The following is a 23,414-nucleotide window of genomic DNA, read 5'->3' on the forward strand; positions in this document are numbered from 1 at the left end:
CCACAATAGATCACAGCTGGGGGCTTTATACATTCGGAAATGCATCCAAACAACTCTTTAATATGCAGAGATTTAATAAACTATTAGGATTATATTAATTATAGACGTTTACTGCATTAAAGCTTGATTTTTCTTTAAAAAAATGTTTCAAAAAACTAAAATAATGAACCAAACTATACCTATATTTCGAGCGGCAAAATCCAAATGTCGCTAGTTTTAAGACGTTTTATCTACGTCTTAAAAATTTGAATCTTTTGGTAATTTTAAAGTAAGTATATTATTTATTGATTATGAGAAGAAAATAAAACAAACTATTCAATACAAACAATTTATTAACCTGTTATGTACTGTGTATACACGCCTTAACTATTAGAGGATGCATGGGGCCACCCAAGAAGGACTTGCACCTGTTAGCAATTGCGACATCGCGCACACCTGCGATTCCAGAGAGTGTTGCGGCAATCATCGCCACCGCGACGCTGTAGCTGCTCCGCCGTGGACGACGAGCACTCTTTGTTCCAACATTGAACGGGAGGGACATAGTTTAAGTTAGGAATAATTTATCATGTAATTTTTTTACAATAAATTATTAATAAGTAAATTTCGGTTTTTTTTGCGCCTTCGCGGGTCGGTTAATATAATTGGCGCAGTCTTGTGGATAATCCTTGAGAGCCGTCTCTCGGAACGCGAAACTACAAGCATCGAGTATCGCTATTCCATCGACGGAGGGACGACGACGGGGATCCAGAACCTACACCATTGGCCGCTGCAACGCGAAGGGTATCCGAACATTGATACTGCAAGAAAGGCCGAAATGAAAATCCTGTAAGTACACTAATTCTCTTAGTGACTTGCCACTCCTAGATTGTAAGTTTTCCTAGATTACCCATTCACGGGAACCGAGGAACTGTAGTGCGTAGGCTTAAAATATATTAATTCATCGAGAATTAATTGTAGAATTTTACAAAATCAATTTGTAAAATTCAAATATATAGATATTAGGTTGATAAAAGATTAATAAATTTAAATATTAATTAATTACGAATTGATTAATTTTCGAATTTTACTAATTAATTCATTTTATAATTCAAATATATTAGGTAAAGATTATTAATTTTTTATATTAGTTTAACGAAGTAAATAAATTTAATTAAATTTAATATATTTTATATAGGTAATACAGATATTTAAAATGTCAGATTTGGATAAAATTTTTAATGCGCTTAGACTTTTGCCAGAATTCGATGGTAATGTTAACGTTTTAACAAGATTTATACATTTAAGTGACCAATTAGCTGAGGAATTTATAGATAAAGATCCCGGAAATACTTTAAAAACTGCCGCGTTATGTAATGGTATTTTAAATAAAGTCACTGGGCCCGCAGCCCGAGTTATTAATGCAAATGGTATACCTACTACTTGGCACGGTATTAGAAGCGTATTAGTTAATAACTTTTCTGACCATAGAGATGAGACCGCCCTTTATAACGATTTAGCATTATTAACACAAGGTCGTAGCTCTCCTCAAGAGTTCTATGAAAAATGTCAGCATCTTTTTAGTACCATAATGACGTATATAGCATTACATGAAACAGTCGTTACTACTCGTGAGGCAAAAAGGGACCTGTATCAAAAATTAACACTACAGGCTTTCCTACGTGGTTTAAGAGATCCGTTAGGCTCACGCATACGTTGCATGCGCCCCGCAACCATTGAAAAGGCATTAGAATACGTTAATGAAGAACAAAGCACTTTATACCTTCAACAACGTAATGAAACTTTTGATAGGAAACCCCACGTACCTTTTAGAATGCCGTACCCGCATGAACCGTTTTATAGACATAATGATTTTAGTGAACCCATATCTTCTAAACTACAGCCTATACATTCGTTTAGACCGCAATTTAAGCCACCAAATTTTAATCGAAATTTTCATCAACCGCAAGGACCAGCACGTCCAACTCGTACTATGCAAATTTTCCGCGCTGCACCCCCTAACTATAACCCGCAGAGCAATACGTTCAGATTACAGCCTAAACATCCCGCGCAACCGAAACCGCATCCTATGAGTGGCGTTAGCCATTACGTGACAAAGACTTTACCACCGACACCTTTTGCACGCGCTCATGATTGGTCAAAATTTGGCAATCCACCCCCGAGTAATTATTTTAAGACTAGGGAGATGAATCATAATGAATATCTAGATGAAGATTATTACTGTACCGATTTATATCCTTATGAAGATGACTATTATAATAATGAATATTACTGTACGGAATATGAACCTTATGTACATTACGAACAGACAGACGCACCTGAAAATTTTGTTGAAACGTGTGACGTACGTTCAGAACACGATCAGGATTTTCAGAATCCACCAAAAGTTAGAAAAACCAAAATAGAATTAAATCTACACACGCAACGTCAACTTCCTTATATTCAAATTCGTAATCCTCCACTTAAATTGTTAATTGATACTGGAGCTAACCAATCTTTTCTTAGCCCCGATGCAGTACAGAGATATTTTCCTGACGTTACTCTTAATTATGATCCCTTTGAAGTAAGTAATGTTCATGCTGTAACACGTAATAATTATTCTATAACATTACCTAGTTTTCCTGAATTTAATGACCCTGACGATATCACATTTTTCGTTTATAAATTTCACAATTATTTCGACGGCTTAATAGGTTCAGATTTGTTAGATAAATGGGAAGCATCCATTAATTATAAAACTAAAACTTTAAATACTTGCAATGCTACGAATCGGTTATTAGTATATGACTCACGGAACGCTAATCTTTATGAGGACGTCATACCCGCAGGAAGTAGTAAATTAGTTAGACTACCTGTAGATGTTGAGAATGGAGACGCTATTATACCGGAACAAATTATATGTAGTTGTCATATTTCTGAATGTTTAACGAAGGCGAAAAGCAATCGCGCTATCGTGGAAATTTCTAATCCAACTCGTAATGATGTAATTTTTTCAATGGATCGACCGGTATGTGCCGAGGTTTATAATAACGAGTGCACGCGCACCAAACGTTCGTCCGACCGTGTGAAACAGGTATTATCTCGCTTGCGTACTGATCACTTAAATAATGAGGAACGTTTAAATTTAGAGTCATTATGTACACAGTATGCGGATGTATTTTATATAGAAGGAGAAAACTTAACATTTACGAATAAAATTAAACATTCTATTAGAACTAAGGATGAAATACCGGTTTATACGAGAAGTTATCGCTATCCATTTATTCATAGGCAGGAAGTACAAAATCAGATAAGTAAGATGTTAGAACAGGGTATTATTAGACCATCAGATTCAGCATGGAGCTCTCCTATTTGGGTGGTACCTAAAAAGGCAGATGCATCCGGCAAAGTTAAATGGCGTTTAGTTGTTGATTTTAGAAAGTTAAATGAGAAAACTTTGGATGAAAAATATCCGATTCCTAATATTACAGATGTCTTACGTAAATTGGGTAACTGTCAATACTTCACAACGTTAGATTTAGCAAGTGGGTTTTATCAAGTGGAAATGAACCCGGCTGACATTCCAAAAACTGCTTTTAGTGTAGAACATGGTCATTTTGAATTCTTAAGAATGCCCATGGGTCTAAAGAATAGTCCATCTACTTTTCAAAGAGTTATGGATAATGTACTGAGAGAATTGCAAAATTCTATTTGTCTAGTCTACCTGGATGAAATAATAGTGTTTAGCACTTCTTTACAGGAGCATATCGTTAATCTTGGGAAAGTGTTTCAGAGATTGCGTGAATCCAACTTTAAAATACAGATGGATAAATCGGAATTTCTTAAACTTGAAACCGCGTATCTAGGTCACATTATTAGCAAAGATGGGATAAAGCCTAACCCAGATAAGATATCTGCCATCCAAAAGTATCCTCTTCCGAAAACTCCAACCGACATTAAACGATTTCTAGGTCTATTAGGTTATTATAGGAAATTCATACCAGATTTCGCTAAAATCACGAAACCCATGACACAATGCTTAAAAAAGGGTTCAAAGATAACATTTTCTAAAGATTATATAGAATGTTTCAATAGGTGTAAAACATTATTAATGAATGATCCAATTCTTCAGTATCCTGATTTCAATAAAGAATTTATTCTTACAACTGACGCGTCGAATTTAGCTATCGGTGCTGTACTCTCTCAAGGCCCCGTTGGTTCCGATAAACCAACTGCGTACGCTTCACGTACACTTAATAGTAGCGAAATTAATTATAGCACGATTGAGAAGGAGCTATTAGCAATTGTCTGGGCAACGAAGTATTTCCGCCCTTACCTTTTTGGCCGTAAGTTTAAAATTATAACTGATCATAGACCCCTTCAATGGGTCATGAATTTAAAGGAACCTAATTCCCGTCTCACACGTTGGAGGCTCAAACTTAGCGAATACGATTACACCGTAATTTATAAGCAGGGAAAACAAAATTGTAACGCCGATGCTTTATCGCGAATTCAAATTAATAATGAGGAAACAGATTCTTTAGCGGTTAATCCAACTGAGACAACACCTTCATTAATAAAAAGAAGTTCAGATACAATTACTGTTCATTCCAATTCAATTAAGATTACTGCACATTCGAAATCAGATACTCTTAAAGCAAATTCCGACACCGTCACAGTTCATACTGACGCGGAGAACCCAATTCTAGATATCCCTATAACAGATGTACCGGCTGATTTACCTATTCATATCTATACTAAGAAGAAATATGGCGCTGTTGCTAAATTTAGGTTTAAGAGGGTACCTAAATTGTTACAGAATCCTTCCTCTGATCCTGTGCCTGATTCAAGCGGAGGATCCCACCCTGAGTAGCTTGGATGATGGACCCGGTATACTACCATTTAATATTGGAACTGCAAGAATTGTCACTCATTATCATTCATTTTTGCAAATTATTAATTTAAAAGATATTCGCGATAGTATAACCATAGTAAAGGATCAATTAAATTCATTAACACCTAATTTGCACGATAGATTATTTTCGCTTTATAATTCACATATCGAACACCTGCATTATAAGATTATTAAATTATCAAATCAGTTAGAAACTTTTGAACCCAATCGCAAAAAGAGAGGTCTCATAGATGGTTTAGGTTCAGTAATAAAAAGTATTTCTGGTAACCTAGACTATACGGATGCAATTAAATATGATACCGCAATTAAATTATTACAAAATAATGAAAATAGATTGGTCACAGAAATGAATAATCATATAAGCCTCAGTAAAGATTGGATAAACCAACAATCTGATATTTTAAACAACTTAATTAAAAATCAGGAAAAAATTGAAATAGCTATAAATGATTTAAAGGAAAATAATTTAAACATTACTATATACATCGATTTAATTCAACGCGTAGCAATTTTATCAGATAACATTGATGATATATCTGAGGAATTACATAGATTAGAAAATTTATTAGGTTTTATTCGTGCGAAAAGTACGCATCATCTTATGTTCAATTCAAATTCACTAAAAGAAATGTTAAATAAGTTAAACAAATTTTATGGCAAAGATCAAATCCCTCAAGTTAATTATAGAGAATATTTTGATTTAGTTAAACTAGGCTATTATTATAGTAATAGAAATATAGTTATAGTTTTTATGTTCCCGGTTGTCCTTCCTGCTACCTTTGAATTATTTAAATTATCCATAGTTCCTAATAAAGATAGTAAAGTCCTAATTCCACCCTATCCTTTTGTGGCAATTCACGACGAGGATTTTATGTACATGGAGGCAGAATGCCCGAAGTCTGGCCTAGGGTATCTATGTGAGGACAAGCTGAACCATCATCGATCCAAAAATGACTGCGTGTATCACCTTATTACCACGCAACGAGTCGTCGCATCTTGTCTCTTCACGCCTGTGGAGCTCGGAGCACCCGCACTAGAAAAATTAGACGACGCCCACTACGTCATCAGTTTCCCCAAGCCATCAAAAATTCACCTATCATGCTCGCAAGATCAATATGACGTCATTAAAGGAAGCTACTTAGCCACAATACCCAAAAACTGCATTCTTCAAACGGAGGCTTTCAAGATAGTCAATCGAGAAGACCATATCAAAGGACAGATAATGAAAATTGCAAACCTGCCAGATTCCAGCCAATATAATACAGATGAAGAAGTTCTGAAGTTGAATTCGATAAATTTGGATAAATTACACGCTAGTAACAGAGCTATATCAATGGAAATGCCTATCAGTACCAACAACGGATACGAGATTCTCTATATGCAGCCTTCCATAATACCGATATATGTTATATTAATAATGAGTGCAGTTGCCCTAGTGACATGGTACGTCGTACGGAGAGTGCGTACATCAAAGCCTATTACTACGAGTGTTCATGGTAATCAAAGAGAAGAAATAGAACATCAATCGGCGGAGTGTGAAATTTCAGCGATATTAACGAGCCTTGCCCGCCAATAATCGCTGAACTTCAGGAGGGAGGTGTTATGTACTGTGTATACACGCCTTAACTATTAGAGGATGCATGGGGCCACCCAAGAAGGACTTGCACCTGTTAGCAATTGCGACATCGCGCACACCTGCGATTCCAGAGAGTGTTGCGGCAATCATCGCCACCGCGACGCTGTAGCTGCTCCGCCGTGGACGACGAGCACTCTTTGTTCCAACATTGAACGGGAGGGACATAGTTTAAGTTAGGAATAATTTATCATGTAATTTTTTTACAATAAATTATTAATAAGTAAATTTCGGTTTTTTTTGCGCCTTCGCGGGTCGGTTAATATAATTAACCAATCAAGAAGTGTTGACACTACCAGATTTATTTTGACAATACGTTTTCGACTGAATATCAAATCCAACATTCCTTTCCAAAATCTCACTTCTATCTCTTTTCTCCAAAAACACCATAGTTAAAAACATTATTAAAATCACAATCCAGACGATATAACAATTGTCTTCAAGTTTCCACACAAAATATGACGCTAAATTCATTTTTAAAATATCCATAGCCGAAAATTGAATGCGCGCGTAACCAAAGAGCACCACAGAGCACCACAGATTACCACATACTATAAATGACAATGACACAGATAATGTGACTAATCTGTATGTGAGGTAACATTGACGGCATCTCATAAACGACCTCACTATGAATTATAATTATTTACCTCGTTATTATTCCATTAAGTGTTTGATATTTTGTTGTGTTATAGAACTTATAGAGTATTTAATATTCTGGACGGTTCATTGAGGGGTGGAATTAATTATACAATAATCTGACGTAATAATCTAAAAAAATAGTGATAGTTTCCCCGTCCAATAAATTCATTTATGGTTTGCTATTTTTGTATTAATTGGTCTTGTTTTCAATTAAGGATTTTTTCTTTGTTCTCTTTTCCTTATTAGGCGGTGAATACGTAGAGGACGCACTTTCTAAGGTCTCTACCTATATCATTTTTTTTATTCTCAAGAGCAAATCCAATCAATAAGGCCTATGACAGATATTCTCTATTACATTGAGGACTGGCTCTAGAATTTTAAGATATCTTCATACAATCAATGTTATGCCACTCTACTGTGACCAATCTATATACTTAATATTATAAAGCTGAAGAGTATGTTTGTTTGTTTGTTTGAACGCGCTAATCGCGGGAACTACTAGTCCGATTTGAAAAATTATTTTGGTGTTGGATAGCACATTTATCGAGGAAGGCTATAGAGTATAGGCTATAATAAATATCATCTCGCTAAGACCAACAGGAGTGGAGCCAACCGCGAAGCGCAGATAGTGTTTTATAAGCGTCAAGTTGTAATAGATTACACGGAAAGAATCGATAATCACGTAAACATTAACTTAAGGACTCGAGATTATGTCAGATCACAGAACATCGACCTCATAAGATCACAAAAGCTTCACAATACACCATGGCCCCTTGCCAGCGTATACCGCATTGAAGTAACTCCGATAACAATACGAATGCCAACGTTACACACTAAATTAATACCTAGCTTTATTTGGCAATGTTCGAAATAAAGTGCGTGTTGCGTATGTGAAATGAACAAACATATTTACTAGCTTAATTCACGTTGGAATCCGTAAATGTAAAGTGATTAATGATAATATGTTTTAATTGTAATTTGATCAACAGTAAGCCAACTGCGTAGAAATTAGAATTAAGCGTAGAGTGAACAGGAACCTTCTAGGAAAGCGCGTACCATCTTTTACCACATCTCAGCTTAACATTAGGTGAGATACTTAATGATCTAAGGGTGAGATTGTGGTCAAGCGCTTCCCTATTCTCAATAAAAATTATGATGTACCATTACCAAGTCTTACTCCCCCTAAAATATACCTTTCTTACCAAGGAGAATCGCCCTCTGCCCCACATAGGGGTCACAGGACACTAAGTCAAGTAAGTCACCAAAGAGAATCAGTAAAAAAGTAAGCAACAGTTACTGTTCATATTGAAATGGTATTATAGGCAAAACTAATAAAAAAGCGACCAAATACCGCAGCCAAATCATAAATATCAGTTATAAATTCATAAAAACGACCGCACTCCAATGCAATATTAAAAATACCGCTTATAAATTCATAGAAATTAAACTTCCATTTGATTTCGTCCACAAAACACGGGATCGGACTGTCCAGTTTTTGCATACGCAATCAATCATAGGTATAAATGTCATTTAATTGATTCGTAGCCCTTGGCTAAGGATTATATCGATTGTATGAATAATTGTTTAGAGGGGAACATGATAAATTGGAAATTGTATTGTTTGGAACGGTAGTAACAGATAACAGACATTTGTTAGATGGGCAGTGTAAAATCAATTGCTAACTATACACTCATATGCAAATAGGTTGTAAGTAAGTAAGTAACACAGGAAAATGGAATTCAAACTCCATTATTGTTGTAGTCACGAAATTATCTAGACTCTCTTACTTATTGAGCAAAATAAGGTTATTTTTCTTTAAAAATCATAATATTATGTTATAATAAAATTACTAACCACTAATCAAATAATAATAATATTATGTTATAATTACTAAGTGTTAAATTTATGCTGAGTTAACTTTAAATTTTTCTCATACATTATGACTTTAATTAATTATTCACTTTTATGTAATAATTTCCTGAAAATCGTATGAAAACAGCGTAACTACAACATAGTTCGTTCCACGTGACGCCTAGCGCCATCTGTTAGCGAACTAATTAATTCACTTACGTTCGTTTGGCGCCAAGCCAACTACGTTTTTGATGAGTCTATGCTTTGTCTATGGCATGAAAAATAATTAAAAATAATGATGATGAAGTACTTATTTATAGTTTAAGTTACGTGTAAGTGTTCTTACTGTGGTAATCATTGTACTCACGCATTTGATTGTTTGTTTTCATTTTTAAGAAATAGTCGACTATTCCTTTTGATGTACCTATTTATTGTATATGCCAGAAGAGCAGAGAGACTAAAATTTAATTGAAAGTTCTAATAACCCTTATTTTGTTCTAATTAACTTTAAAAAATATTAAATGCACGTCAACTGTGGCGTCGTACAATCTTTCACAACCACCCAAATATTATTAGGACTATTTCATATCACATGCCAAGCAGCAAAAGGAACCAAAGGCTTCATAAAACCCCGTATTTTTCAACCACAAGCGCCCAATAGCTGTTCCTTTGTACCCACTCACTTTGAACTCCAAGCTCTTGATGAAGAAACTCCGTCAAGTTGGCACCACCCTCAGCCCAATTTGTGAAATGGATGCGAATTTTGCAAATGGATTATCTCTTTGATGTTGGCACTCCTGATTTGCTTGTAACATTGTTGGTAACGCAATCTTTTAACGTTTATGACTACTTTCGATGACATCAGTGTTTTTGTTGGTGAAGCTTTGTTTGGGAAGACATAATACATTTAATAGTTTCTAATAGGTATGTGTTATGGAGATTTTCTTTTGTATGTAGACGATTTGACGTAAATATTAGTCATTATATATTTCAATAGAGGTAACTAATTATTTTTAATGTTTTCATTTTGTGCTATGTAACAACTAATTTTACTATTAATATAATATTTATTTATATTTTATTTATAAATTCTTTATTGCACTTAAAGAGAATAAAAAAGAAATACAGACACTTAAATATAGCTTAAACAAATGGCGGTCTTATCGCTTTAGAGCGATTTCTTCCAGAATACCTACAAATTACACTCATACTCTGCCACAATTGACAATAACCATAGCACATATTTTCAGGTCATTAAATTTTCTTTCAAACATCCAGAGCAGAGCAGAGCCTAATCGGTACTCAACGTGTCGTACAAAGTATCTTACAGTAGTAGAGAGTATCCAAAATATATTAAAAGAAACATGAAAAGCCTTTTTGCAAACACGTTCTCATATTCTTGAAACAAAAAGTAACTCTTCAAATAGAGCAATAGCAAGCTACAGATACTATGTCCCTTTCATCATAACCGGCAAGCTATAATGAAAACAAGTGGCAATTTGATCTCACATCCAGCCAGCGTCTTGACCTCTCTCTTTGGATGAGTGAACTCGCTCAATGAGAACGTTGTAGAGCACAGTGTAAGTGTCTCTACATTTAGTAGAGTTGCTATTTCTTTGATATGTTGGAATACTTGTGTGTGTTATTATTCAAGAGAAGAGATTAAAGGAAGGATAGAATTTATGTAAACGATCAATAGAAATACAAATCTGACTCTACCATGGTAGAGTTCACGTTAGAGTATACATTCTATGGTAGAGGTATGTTAACTTCTATTCATTAGACATAATAATCTCACGGTTAGGTGAATGAATTATTTATTGATTCTATGCACATTTAAAGTTTTTAATTGCATAAAACAATCGACGGATAAAGAACTGGCAACTTCATATTTATCAACTTTCCTTATATCGACCATAAAAAAATATTTCTTCTACTTAGATGTAATCTAAACAGTCTTTTGTTCAATTACTCTGTGCACCATTTGATTGCCGCTAACGTCCAGTTGATATTACGCTCGCGGTACAATAACATTTAAATCAATCATAATACACGATTGTTCCCTATTACAGTCTCTAGGACTTCGCCAATAGTATGCTGGCGGTCAAAATTGGTTGTCAAATTGTGTCTCATTTACTGTGTTTATTACTCTGTGGTAGTTTGTGTGTGTGTTCTTTTGTATGGTAAAATATCCACTGTTTTAGTAGAAATTGAGAATATGTGTGAGTGAGAGTTTTTAACGAGATATGTTTAAAACTACATAGTATTGTTTTATGGCAATGCATATTAATATTTGTTTGGTGGAAACATGACGTGAACATTAATAATTATTTGAAATTGTGAATCAGTGTTTGAATATAAATGATTACTATTGGAAAATGTTTATGAGACCATCAAATTCTAGAAACGAAGATCGTAGTGGATATTATGTAAAGGTTTGTAAAATTCAATTACCTACATACATATTATTACAGTAATGTTCAGCTCATATTTGTTGCTACTGCAGAAAGGCAAGTCTATCACATAGGCCAAGAGCAAGTTGGCAAATATCGCAGTGAATGAGATGTCGTAGTAGTGCCTATAATATTAAGAATGTATTGTTCTTAGATATAATAGGTACTACATTATTTTCGAGTTTGATCGTTCTAGGACTTTCCGGTTTCCACGCGAGTTAAAGTAACAACTAACAATCGCTATAAAATATCACTCCGTCTACTATAATAATTAATAAACCATTTAGATATACTCTACCATACCTATTAACTATCATCCGTATAATTATGTTTAAAGAATTAATATTTAGAAGCCTACTTTATTAAGTACATAGGTACGTTGCTTTTTATCTGTATATAGGTACGAACTGACTTTCAAATGAATATTAAAACATATTACATGCAGTATGTACAAACTAAAGCTTCCACATCGCTATCAAAGGTAATCCAAGTAAAAAATATCTAAGCTAGTAAACACTGAACTGATGGGCACATTTGTCAAGGCCACACCTGCGACTGATAAATGACCACGCTGATACTATGATACACTGGTGTTTGCTAATGTGTGTGTGTATGTGTGTCTGAGTGTGTGTGTGCTAGACGGTATTAGTGCATTTTGATGATGTTGTATTTATTCATGCTATATTGCTCTGAACTTGCAAATTGTGGATAGGTTATAAGGTACATTAAAATAATTGGTATATCGCTACATAGAGAATTCTTACAGACAAAATGATGAATGAATTATGAAAGAAAAGGATCACTCAGTACATTATAGGTTTAATATATTTTAAATATGAAAAATTAAAATTAAAATGGATGGAGTTGTTATTCTTTCACATAATAACTTAGTACAGTGATAGATTATACCCTGAATACGTAGTGACTGATGTCTCAAGATATTTTTGTCTGGGATGTGAAGCTGCGATATCCAGCTAGTGTTAGTAAAATATATTAACAGTATAATTGCAAACAAGCAATAAATTATCAAAAAAAAGGTCACAAATGGGAGTAATTTGCGAGTATAATATATTTTATTTGCGATACATAACAGCGTCGTCGGCAAAAGGGTTGGAAGTCATCAATCTTGCTGCGACAGGCCCATTGGCCAAATAAAAAGGGACAGTATACGATGCAATTGAAAAAGCTCTTTATTCTGCTTTATATAATTTATTTATTTATAAGATTTGTTTGCTGTTTTAAATACTTACTACGTAAGTTCATTGTGACCTGCGCTCGGGCTAAATAAAATTAAAAACAAAAGAAAATAATAATATTATCGAATTATAGTAAAAGTTTTTACAACGAACAAGTTGTGAACGGCAGAGGTTACGGCAGACGGCAGCCGTCGACATATTAACTGCTGCCGCCGCGGCCGACGCGACGTGCCGCCGACTGCCGTCGACATGTGGCGACGGCAGAAGTAGCCTCTGCCGTTCACAACTCAATCTTTCTCAATCTTTGAAATTTAATAGGTATTATTAGTGTGCTTTCTTGAAGAATAAATTGTGTTAGTGATACTCTATGCAAATAATGTTATCTATATTTTCGTTTTCATTTTATTAGAAGAATTGGACTTGTCTAATTGTAATTACATTTCTTCACAATATTCAAAAATATATTTTATACTTTCATCAGTCTGTCGGTTTGTTGCGGGATTCAATCGCTGCAATGATTAGACCGATTTTAATGGGACTTTCATGGTAGATACATGCAACTATTATTTTAGAACAAACTCAAGACTCTTGAAAACTATTTTCAAAGCGGATGAAAAGCTTAACAAGATAACTTGATATCTATATATAATTTGCATGTATGTCTCACATTAATTATGATTTCGATCTAGGGGTCGTGTGATGAAGGACCCTGGGTTGGATTAGCTATTGTCCGCTAATGATCACGAGAGGGGACGGGGCAACAAGGTATAGGAATTAGCGAATTAATCTATTGAAAGATTTTCAAACAATTACCAGTTATTATTTATTAGCAAGCGAAGACAAATCCAACAGACAGTCTGTTTCGAAAATTATATTTTTTTCCAGCTTTACAATACTTTTATGCTCCACTCCTCTTGCTTAAATACATATTATTTAGTAATCTTATTTTATTTTACCTACATTCAAAATATTCAATATGATTATTTTACTACAGACCAAAAACTAATACTAATAGTTCTATATACCTACTGATTTATCTTCCAATTAATAGTAAGGAAATCTAGTTCGACCTTAATATTAGGATTTAGGATACTTAATTTGGTACAGTTAAATAACTCGAAAATATCTGAACCAATTTAGACGAAATTCACAGTTAGTATATAATCTGTATTAACTTATTCATCCCAGTTGTATATTTAATAAATAATAAGTTTATAATTAAACAGTATGTACCATAGACCCTCTAAGTTCTGATATAATTAGCTGACCCATTGTCCCTCACCTTCCTTTAAATTATTCACTTCAAATCGAGTTGAAATAATTGAGTGACCTCTTGTCATGGACACGGGTTGCGGATGTCATTGAGAAAATAATTAGACTCTACTTGACGATGTTATTTGCGAATTTTGAGGATTTCATTTGATATACGTATATGAGGGATGGAAGGAATATTGATTTAATTCTATTGTATAAAACGTTTATTATTTAAGATTGTAGTTTATTTTGTCATATAAATAGGTATTTTTAAAAATATGTATTGAATTTAATTCGACTCTACAAATGTTGAAACTGTCGATTCCGTTGGATGTTTATCTAAAAAGACTGAAAGTTATTTCTGAATATCGTGAATTAGAAAATGTTGTATTTCCGTTCGTTTCAAGCTGTTTTAATGAAGATTTTGAATGCCAAACCAAAAGTTTGATCAAACCCAAGTCAAACATTTACAAGAAATAATTATTGTGTCATTAATCAGCTTCTGTGTTATTAATTTATCTGAATTAACTCTATCGATATTGAACTAAAAAATACTTGTTTATCATATACATATAAACATCGATATATTTACAGTATATAAGTCATCATATTTTCCAAAACACCCAAACCGCACCAAACCATTATACAAATTCAAATAGCCCCAAGTTATTGTTTCAAATATAAGGCTAATTGATACGTTTCGGGGACGGGTACTAGACAATGGCTTCTATTTGAGACAAATGAATATAAGGACAAAGTGAAGACAGCTATGCTTGCACAATGGGCTACCTGGGGTTCCAATGATTTGTTATTATAGATATGTATTAGGTAAATGTATAGCGTAATAGAAGTAATGTGCATGGATTTAGTAAGCTCGATAATCTTATAGGAAAAACATAAGGTCTGTTTTTGTTTTCAAAAAAATAAGAAACTATTCACATTTTACATCGTATTCCATGATAGAGATTTGATAAAGGTTCAAATATATTTGTTTACATTTAGAAAAGAATAGGACCTACTATGTATGCTAATACATAACATAAAAAATTTCAACCCTTTTACTAAACATAAGTACTTGATTAACGCTTAACAAGATTATACTGCCCTACTTTTATAATTATATTTTGACTTAATTTTTATAAATATATTTTTATTAAACAGTCACCCAGTATGAACGTTCACAAGGAAACGATTTCAGTTGACATCTCGAGGGCTGACGAATTTATCGAGCCGGTGAAAAATGATGCATTCAAAGAGCTTTGGGGAAATGTACGTGATTGTACATTAATGTATTGCTTTGTATTTTTATATAGTCTATGTCTCTATGTATAATTGGAATTAACTGTGGAGCTCTTTAGGTACATGGACTACACATTTTTGAAGTGAATTAAGGACGCGTCATGGCAATACCGTCATGTCATGGAGTAAGGTGGCAATTTTGGTATCTTTGAATCTTGCCAAAGAAGTTTCACTTCTGACACGTGTGCTTGGCACACACGCTCTTTTAACGGACTAAGAAAATAATAGTCCCAAACACAAAACTTAGGTTCTAGAAATTTCTATGAAAAACCTTAGAGCATTAAAGTTGGTTTAATGCTCTAGGTAAGTGAAAAACGGTTATTATCAGCAGTCATTTAATGGAACGAAAAATTTGTCCAAAATACAAAACTTGCTAGAAAATTATACGACAATCGTCTATCACCTCCTAAATGACTCACAAACGCGTGCAAAAGCCTGGTCAATACAATAGTTAGACACAAAGAAGCCCACGCCCAAACACTGGAGGTAATCAACTGAAACATGATAAAAGGAAGTGTGAATATATCTTCCGTATCAATATCCAATAATCACAAACATTAATTCTGCGATGTTTCCGAAAGATTTCACTCCCTTCGTGACAATATTTATGACGCATGCGTGATATGCGAATTAATTCTTAGTTGTGGGCCGTATAATATTTTTTTTATTTTATATGAGACTAGCTGTGCTCTGCTCCTTTTGGTCTTAGCGTGATGATATATAGGCTATAAATGCCTTCCTCGATAAATGGGCTATATAAAACCGAAAGAATTTTTCAAATCAGACCAGTATTTCCTGAGATTAGCGCGTTCAAACAAACTCTTCAACTATATAATATTAGTATAGATTTTTGGGAGTATCAGTCGGAGCAAAATTTAAAGTTACAACCAATGACAAAAGTAAAATTATTCGACTCATGTAGTTTTCACTTCATATCGAAGAATTTGCGAAGAATAGATAAAATATCATTTTTAATTACTTCTATGAATATTTAAATTGACTAGATAATACGCACTGGTTATTGATATATTTTAATTTGTTTTAACACGAATTATATTAAAAAAATTATACTCGGTTCATACAAATTTAACTGATTATTAAAAAAACTCTTCATACGCTTTGTGGAGAGCTGACACAGAGCAATTAGTTTTACAATAAAAAACAACATTTAAACCATTGCAACATTTGAAGAAACATTAAAATAATCAGAATACGTTGGTCGTTGAACCAACAGCATTTCCTTGTTTTACAATTATTATCTCTGAATGTACGGTGCACGGAAGGAAGTAAAGACAATATTATCAACAATGGCTAGTGTTTTATGAGCCCTGTGTTCCCTATATAACAATGGCAGTATTTTCATTTCATTTTAGTAGTTATTGTTGGAATTAAAGAATTTGGGAGTAAAATTCGATTTTGCCATTAGATATAAGTATGAAAATGAATTTTTTTTGAAGAAATTCGTGTGTTAGTTATTTTTCCGGGTCGGAAAATTATTATGTACCATCAGTACATACTTAATAATTTGCTCTGTGATCGTTGTAGATCTGCAGATAGCTATTTATATTGAGGAACGAGTTGTATCATTTAAATTTATGAGTTGCTAATATCAAGTATCAGACGAGAAATGTGGGCTTGAATATTAAAAAGGAGTGTTGGCATTATGTTTCTAGTTATATCATAAAGAAGTTAATGTAAAAAGGTACTTTCTCCATTTAAAATTAAAACGTTAAACATACACATATTATAAGATACGAGAACGATGGTGAAATGAAGACAACTGCATCATATATTATTATAACAAAAAGAGCTACCGAATCGATTTTTTTCGGTAGAAAAATACTGTTCATTAATACTTAAACTTATGTAAATGTTTACATTAAAAAAATTGTTCAAGTATAATAATATGTTATACTGTAGTTTCTTCTACGGTATATATTTTCTGCTTTTATATTCAACATATTTCGTGAGCATTCGTGCACTATAATACCTTCTGCACAATGTTCTAGTCGGAATGCGCTGTTTCCCTCAGAAATTATTTTATTTTGCTTTTCTAAAGAACTTTCTAATATGTTTTAATATATTTTAAATGTAATACAAAATGGATACTTAAAATTAGGTGAATCTTTGTTTCAGACAATCTTTAAACATAGGGAAAAAATACGAACTCTAAAATCACTATCTACCTATTAAAAATGCATTAAAATCCGTTCCGTAGTTTTAAAGATTTAAGCATACATATGTATATAGGTACAGAGAAAACGACTTTGTTGTATTCTATGTAGTGATTTTCATACATATACACAAAAAAAATCGATCAAGCCATTTCGAAGGAGTTTGGTTACACATAAGATGTGACACGAGAATTTTATAGATAGATGTTTATATATATAATTGTTGATCGTGTTTTAACATGAATATTTTGTTTCCAGGAACTGCTAGAAAAGCGAATAAAGCAGTTAGAAGGACAATTAGAGGAGGAAAAACGAAAAACTCAGCGCGAGCGCATGGCGGTCACTAAACTGCAGAATAAATTAATTAAGGTAAGGATTAACTAATTTAACTTATGCTTTGTATTGTTATTTTATGCATTCGGGAATAATTTATGAAAAACATTATTCACTTCAATAGTTATTTTACGAGAGGAAACTGAGATAGTTCACATCATTTACACACAATAATCACTTTTATTAAATTATCATTGTAATAACTTAAAGCTTAATTCCTCAATCATCCCTAATTGAAAAACAAAAAAAGCGTGTGTGCCGAGCTCATTTGTCAGAAGTGAAACTTCTTTGGCAAGATTCAAAGATACCAAAATCCTCCATGACGTGACGGTATTGCAATGACGACCTTGAAATTTTACTTTCAACGCGCCTAAAGAAGTTTCACTTCAATAAGGATTCACTACATACACAGCCCAAAACCAAGTTTTAATGTATAACGAATACGCTTATACAAATAGGTACTATAAACTTTAGCTGCCGTCTAGACCAAAGGTCCGTCAAAATAAATACATGTTGTGAGATAAACAGTTGGAGTGTTCGTAAATCGTGCGCCTGTGTCCAGCAGACCTAGACGGTAAATACAAGTCTAGGCAAACTGTACAGCCTAGGTATTTACTTGAAGCTTGTGGAAGGACTTTGATTTGAATAATTATTCTCCCTTTATGTATGGGGTTATTATTTGTTTAATTGTAGAAAGGGAAGATGATGCAGTTGTTTTGGGTTTGAAATATGTAATAACTAACGCGAAGGCATTTTGTCTTTATTTCATACAAAAGATATCTGTTTGTCTTGTGAAAATACAAAATACAATATAAAAAAGTTATGTAAATATTAATATGATAAAATCAAGACACCGGATTCATATCATCAATTATTTAAAAATTCTACTGCTACTGCTACTGCTACCTGCAATATATTGATCATCAAATAATATGAACCTAAATATCATCATTTACAAGAAGCAATAAGTGTAAAATGTATCAATAAACTAAATAAATATCCCTTTAGACTTAGATAATGTTCAACGGAAACTATGTACCTAAATAAATATTCAATACAAATAACAAATGGAAACACTTCAGTAACGTATACAATGCAGTAATGAGTAATATATATACAGAAACAATTTCAGACGGTGGTCAGTTGCAAGCGGCAACTCAAACCAAACTGTTTGCTAAGCCTCGACCGCCTTCACTATTGTAAACTTCTGGAGTTCAATCCGATTTGCACTTATATACATAAGTACTTTAATTTAAGAGATTTGAAATTGGCGATTATTAAATAAATTATGGACTTGAAGAATGTTATTCCTTAAGTTTTGCTTTATCAATTGGTTATTTTATTATGTGATTTATTAAGTTTATAGAGTCCCTATTCTCCAACTTAAACTCTAATAAATAAATTACGAGATAGGCCCCACTCTTATTTACAAAATTGAAAGATTGTTACTCTTCGAACAATGTGAATTCTTATATCTATTGGCAATCATGTTTTTAAATAGCTCTAGCATTTGTATACTTTACCTTATTAAAATAAGCTATCTTTTCATCTTCTTAAAGTTTTATCTGATTTTAATCTACTATATAAAAATAAGTCGGGTTTTTCTTCCCGACGCTACAACTCCAGAACGCACGAACCGATTTCCACGGTTTTGCATTCTTTGGAAAGGTCTCGGGCTCCGTGAGGTTTATAGCAAAGAAAAGGTGTCTCTGGTGGCGAAACGGAGTTCGCCGGTTTTGCTAGTTCCTGTATATAATTCTATCAAATAATACTACTTTTCTACTCCATTACAGTCAATATTATTTTGAAGTTACTCTCGCATTTAAATTAAATGTACGACTTTGAATAAATACCATTAAATTATATTTCTTTTAAGTTCAAATTGTGAAATCTCTCGCTCCAGAAGTCTATATACAGAATGAAGATATTAATAATAAGTATAAACACAAATAATGTATAAATCTCAGAGGTTGTTTAACATCGTGTAAAACGACCAGACGATGTATGGATAAACTTTGCCTTAACATCGGGCGGGCGGATTAAGTTTTGGTATACTGAGCTTTTTCGTAAACAATTCAAGGACGTAAGAAAAGTTTTTCAAAAAATAATTGATAGGAATAAAGAAGAATAATGAGTTTAAAATCTCGTCGTACAGTGTTGGATGTTGTCTTCTTATTTAAAATACTCAATCACAGCATTGTTTCTCCTGAACTATTAAGTAGAATATGTATCAATGTCCCCGCTAGGATCCCTCGTTATCCCTGCGCTATACTCAGAGCTCCTCCATTTCGTACAAACTTAGGGAAACATTCCCCAATGGTTAGACTTACCCATGAATACAACGTTATCGCAGCAAAGTCACGTGAAATCGATATATTTCACAATTCACTTGCGGTGTTCAAACGTATTGTTATCAATCATTTTAATAGTATATGTTAATTAAAACATTATAAACTTATATCAGTACCTACCTAGGTTCTAACCTAGTATTAGTTTAGAATACATATTAGTAAATACGACCTTTCAAATTCTTTTAAATGTATTTTCAGCAAGACGTACACTAGTCATTTAGTCATTTTTTTCACTATATATACATTTATAAAAGTTCATGTACTTATGAGAAATTTATTATAATAAGAGATACAATCTTTTCTTTTTCTTATTACACTATAATGTCTTAAAATAATATTGTCATCCGTTCAAATAATATTTGTAATATGATCGTTGTAATTTCCTGTAAATAAAGATACATAAATGATTTTTGTCGTAAGCAATTTTAGAATTAAGAGTTTTCAAACTATGTATTCTTTGTTGGAAATTCAAAATAAAAAATAAAATAAATAAAAGAATCAAGCTAAGATATTATAGATATAGATATGCTTAAACCTTTTTTAAAACACTATGTTGAAAGTTGTATAAATCAATCGATAAAACTAATAATCTATTTCAAATTTGATATCAAAATGAATGAACGACTTCCAAATATGCTACCAAAAACTATGAGGAAAGCAACAAAATAATTAGGCCTCACACATATATTACTATTCATTTAATTTCAGATATTTTTCAAATAGCTATAAAACAAGCTCTGTGTGTCACCAGCATTAAGCTGGCTCACGTGCAAAGTTATTAAGTAGGTGCTCTTTGAATCACACACCTGTATTTATCTTAATCGCTCTTGCTAAGTTTGATTTACGTTTATCTGCCAACTTCGGTTAAAGTGCCTTTGTTTTGTCTTTACCCAAATTTAAAGCAATGAAAAATTAAACAGACTCGGATTTATAGGAGGTTTTAAAGTAAGCGAAGAAAGATTTCAAAAATCTATACTAATATCGTGAATACGAAAGTTTTCATCACGTCAAAACTACTGAACAGATTTTGACCGAACTTAGTTATGTTATTGCTTATGTATCAGGATGACATGTAATATAAGTATTATACATATTGGCTACCTCTTGCTCGTGATGTGTCTGCGGGTTAAATTGAGCATTCGCATCAGGATATTAAATTTCATTAATGGAAAATAAAATAACGGGCAGTCCAGTCATTCGAATTTCATAATTCTGTACTTTCTATAATTATTTTTTAATAAGTTCACTTTTTTGAAGAGAAACTTCTTTAGGTGCGTTGAGAGCAAAATTTAAAGGTCACGTTATGGCAATACCGTCACGTCATGGAGTGAGGCGACGATTTTGGTATCTTTGATTGTTGCCAATAAGTTTTACTTTCACGTGTGCTCGGCATACACGCTCTTTTTTATATTCCTTTTTTCTCTATTAAAATTCGTGTCACAGCTGGAAAAAATGCAAATACCTTGCAGCATTACCACCATTAACTAAAATTAGATGCTTCCGTGCGCATACGCATGGAATGATAAAACAAATATGCACACCGCAACAAATCGGCAAGCAGTAATGAATCAATCTCGATCGTAATTGCGAGCGGCGACTCAAAGGGCGGCGCGTGCGCAGGAATGCGCGACCGATTCAATTAACTGTAAGGCTGGTTTTGTATGAGCGTTTGAACGCTTTGATATTTTATTGTTTGTTAATATTTTTTTATATTAGCACAATGGATTGTAATTTAAATAATGTTCAATAAAACACATTGGTGGAATCTATGAAAAATGTAGTAATGTAGAGCTAATATAATGTGTGTAACCAATTAAATGTGTTTTCGTGATAAATAATCCAAATAAAAATGTATACAATTATCAGATTTATACCTTCTAAATTACAACTTCAAACTTCATAAACTAGTAATTCCACACAAAAGCCAAAAGGTATGCTCAAACTATGTAATTTAACAATGGCTCTACATTTCATCTACCACGACAAACACGCATAAGATTTCATTTAATACCTGTGCTAGATAGAGTACTCTCAAATCCACCAAAAGCCTTTTATACCAGACGAAATAACCACAGTGACTAAAACATTATGCTTTCATCCCACCTGTCACCACACATCATACTACGCACCTCACATGACACGATTGACATGTCACTCCGATGCAACGCAGTTAATCGAAAACTGAAGTTATTAACTGCTACACTTTTGTGGTTTATTTTTGGATGGAGTTTTGATTTTTTGATAGAAGGATATTGTTTGAAGGTGGTCTGTTATAGTTTGACTTGAAACTTACAAGCGGTTTGCCCCGGCTTCGCCCGTACATAATACGCGGTGTAAGAAATTTTTAAATCTGTCCAATGCCTGTCTTGCTAATTCCTATGATTAGCTGTGTTGCGCGTTCAAACAAACGAACTCTACAATTTATGGTGTTAGTATAATATACTTATAATCGTGACGTTTCTATCGCAAATGACGAATTTTCTTAAAGCCAGATGAAAGAAACACAAACCCACTTTAATTTGCAACTTATATCCTGGTACCAAGGTACAATATTACGTGACATAATCCATTTACTTCTGTTCAGAAATGGCATGGTCCTTATTTTGTCGTAGGTCGTACTGGCCGGTGTCCAAGGAATTTCGTCTAAATATTTACTAATGATATGTTTTTGTTACAGGTAAGCACACCTGCGCTGCACAAATAGTTAAAAACCTAGTGAGTGGCAGTTCAAATATTTTGATACTGGATTACAACTACGAAATTGAGTGTTTCTGTGTGGTAATTGTGAGCAAAAATGGTCTGAAATTAAAGCTATGCTATGAAATTATATGTTTGGTATGGTGCGAAACAGATTCTAGTCTTTTAAACGGAAACAAATTGAATGATGTTTCTAAAAGTACAATATGTACCTTTTAGTATTGTGTTCAGTTTTTCACACCTCGCAAAATCATGAAAATCCATTCAGCCGAGTTTCAAAATCCGACTTTCCTACACACACACGATTTAACGAGCCATTACATAATGCAATCAGAAGTGAAATTGACCATCAATATGTAGGGTCTTAGCAAAACAGCAATTAAGTGCTGTAATAATCGTAACCGTCCCTTACTAATCAAACTTGGAAGATTCAATTACATGTGACTGTGATGACCCTAGACAAGATCTTGTACCCTTTTACGCACTGTGCGTGACAACGCGGCGTGTTACGAAAATTATATGCCTGTCTGTTATGCTTTCACACCTAGACCACGTTAATGATTGGGATTAAATTAATCGTTAAAGGTGGATGAAACAGAGATGTACAGTAAGTAAATTTTAATATTTCTTCCTCTTTATT

The 23,414-nt window shown here is 33.3% G+C and overlaps 2 protein-coding genes across 5 annotated transcripts in view; both read left to right on the plus strand.

Moving 5' to 3' along the window:
- Positions 1–23,414, plus strand: part of LOC149485663 (uncharacterized) — a 361,945-nt gene that overhangs the window by 115,671 nt on the left and 222,860 nt on the right. For all 4 annotated transcript variants that reach the window (XM_089698915.1, XM_089698914.1, XM_089698916.1 and 1 more), the window contains exon 3: positions 17,652–17,762. In XM_089698915.1, the coding sequence (XP_089555041.1) occupies positions 17,652–17,762 (111 nt within the window). The remainder of the gene's footprint in view (positions 1–17,651; positions 17,763–23,414) is intronic.
- LOC149485667 (uncharacterized) lies at positions 779–6,752 on the plus strand. The gene is made up of 2 exons (XM_089698899.1): positions 779–825; positions 4,796–6,752. Exons 1-2 carry the CDS (start codon positions 815–817, stop codon positions 6,465–6,467), a joined length of 1,683 nt encoding a protein of 560 aa, XP_089555025.1. The 5' UTR covers positions 779–814; the 3' UTR covers positions 6,468–6,752.

The sequence above is a fragment of the Colias philodice genome, chromosome 9, assembly GCF_061535455.1.
Source record: "Colias philodice isolate Cphi_HAF_F1 chromosome 9, ilColPhil1 Martin Lab GWU primary, whole genome shotgun sequence".
Classification (NCBI taxonomy): Eukaryota; Metazoa; Arthropoda; class Insecta; order Lepidoptera; family Pieridae; genus Colias; species Colias philodice.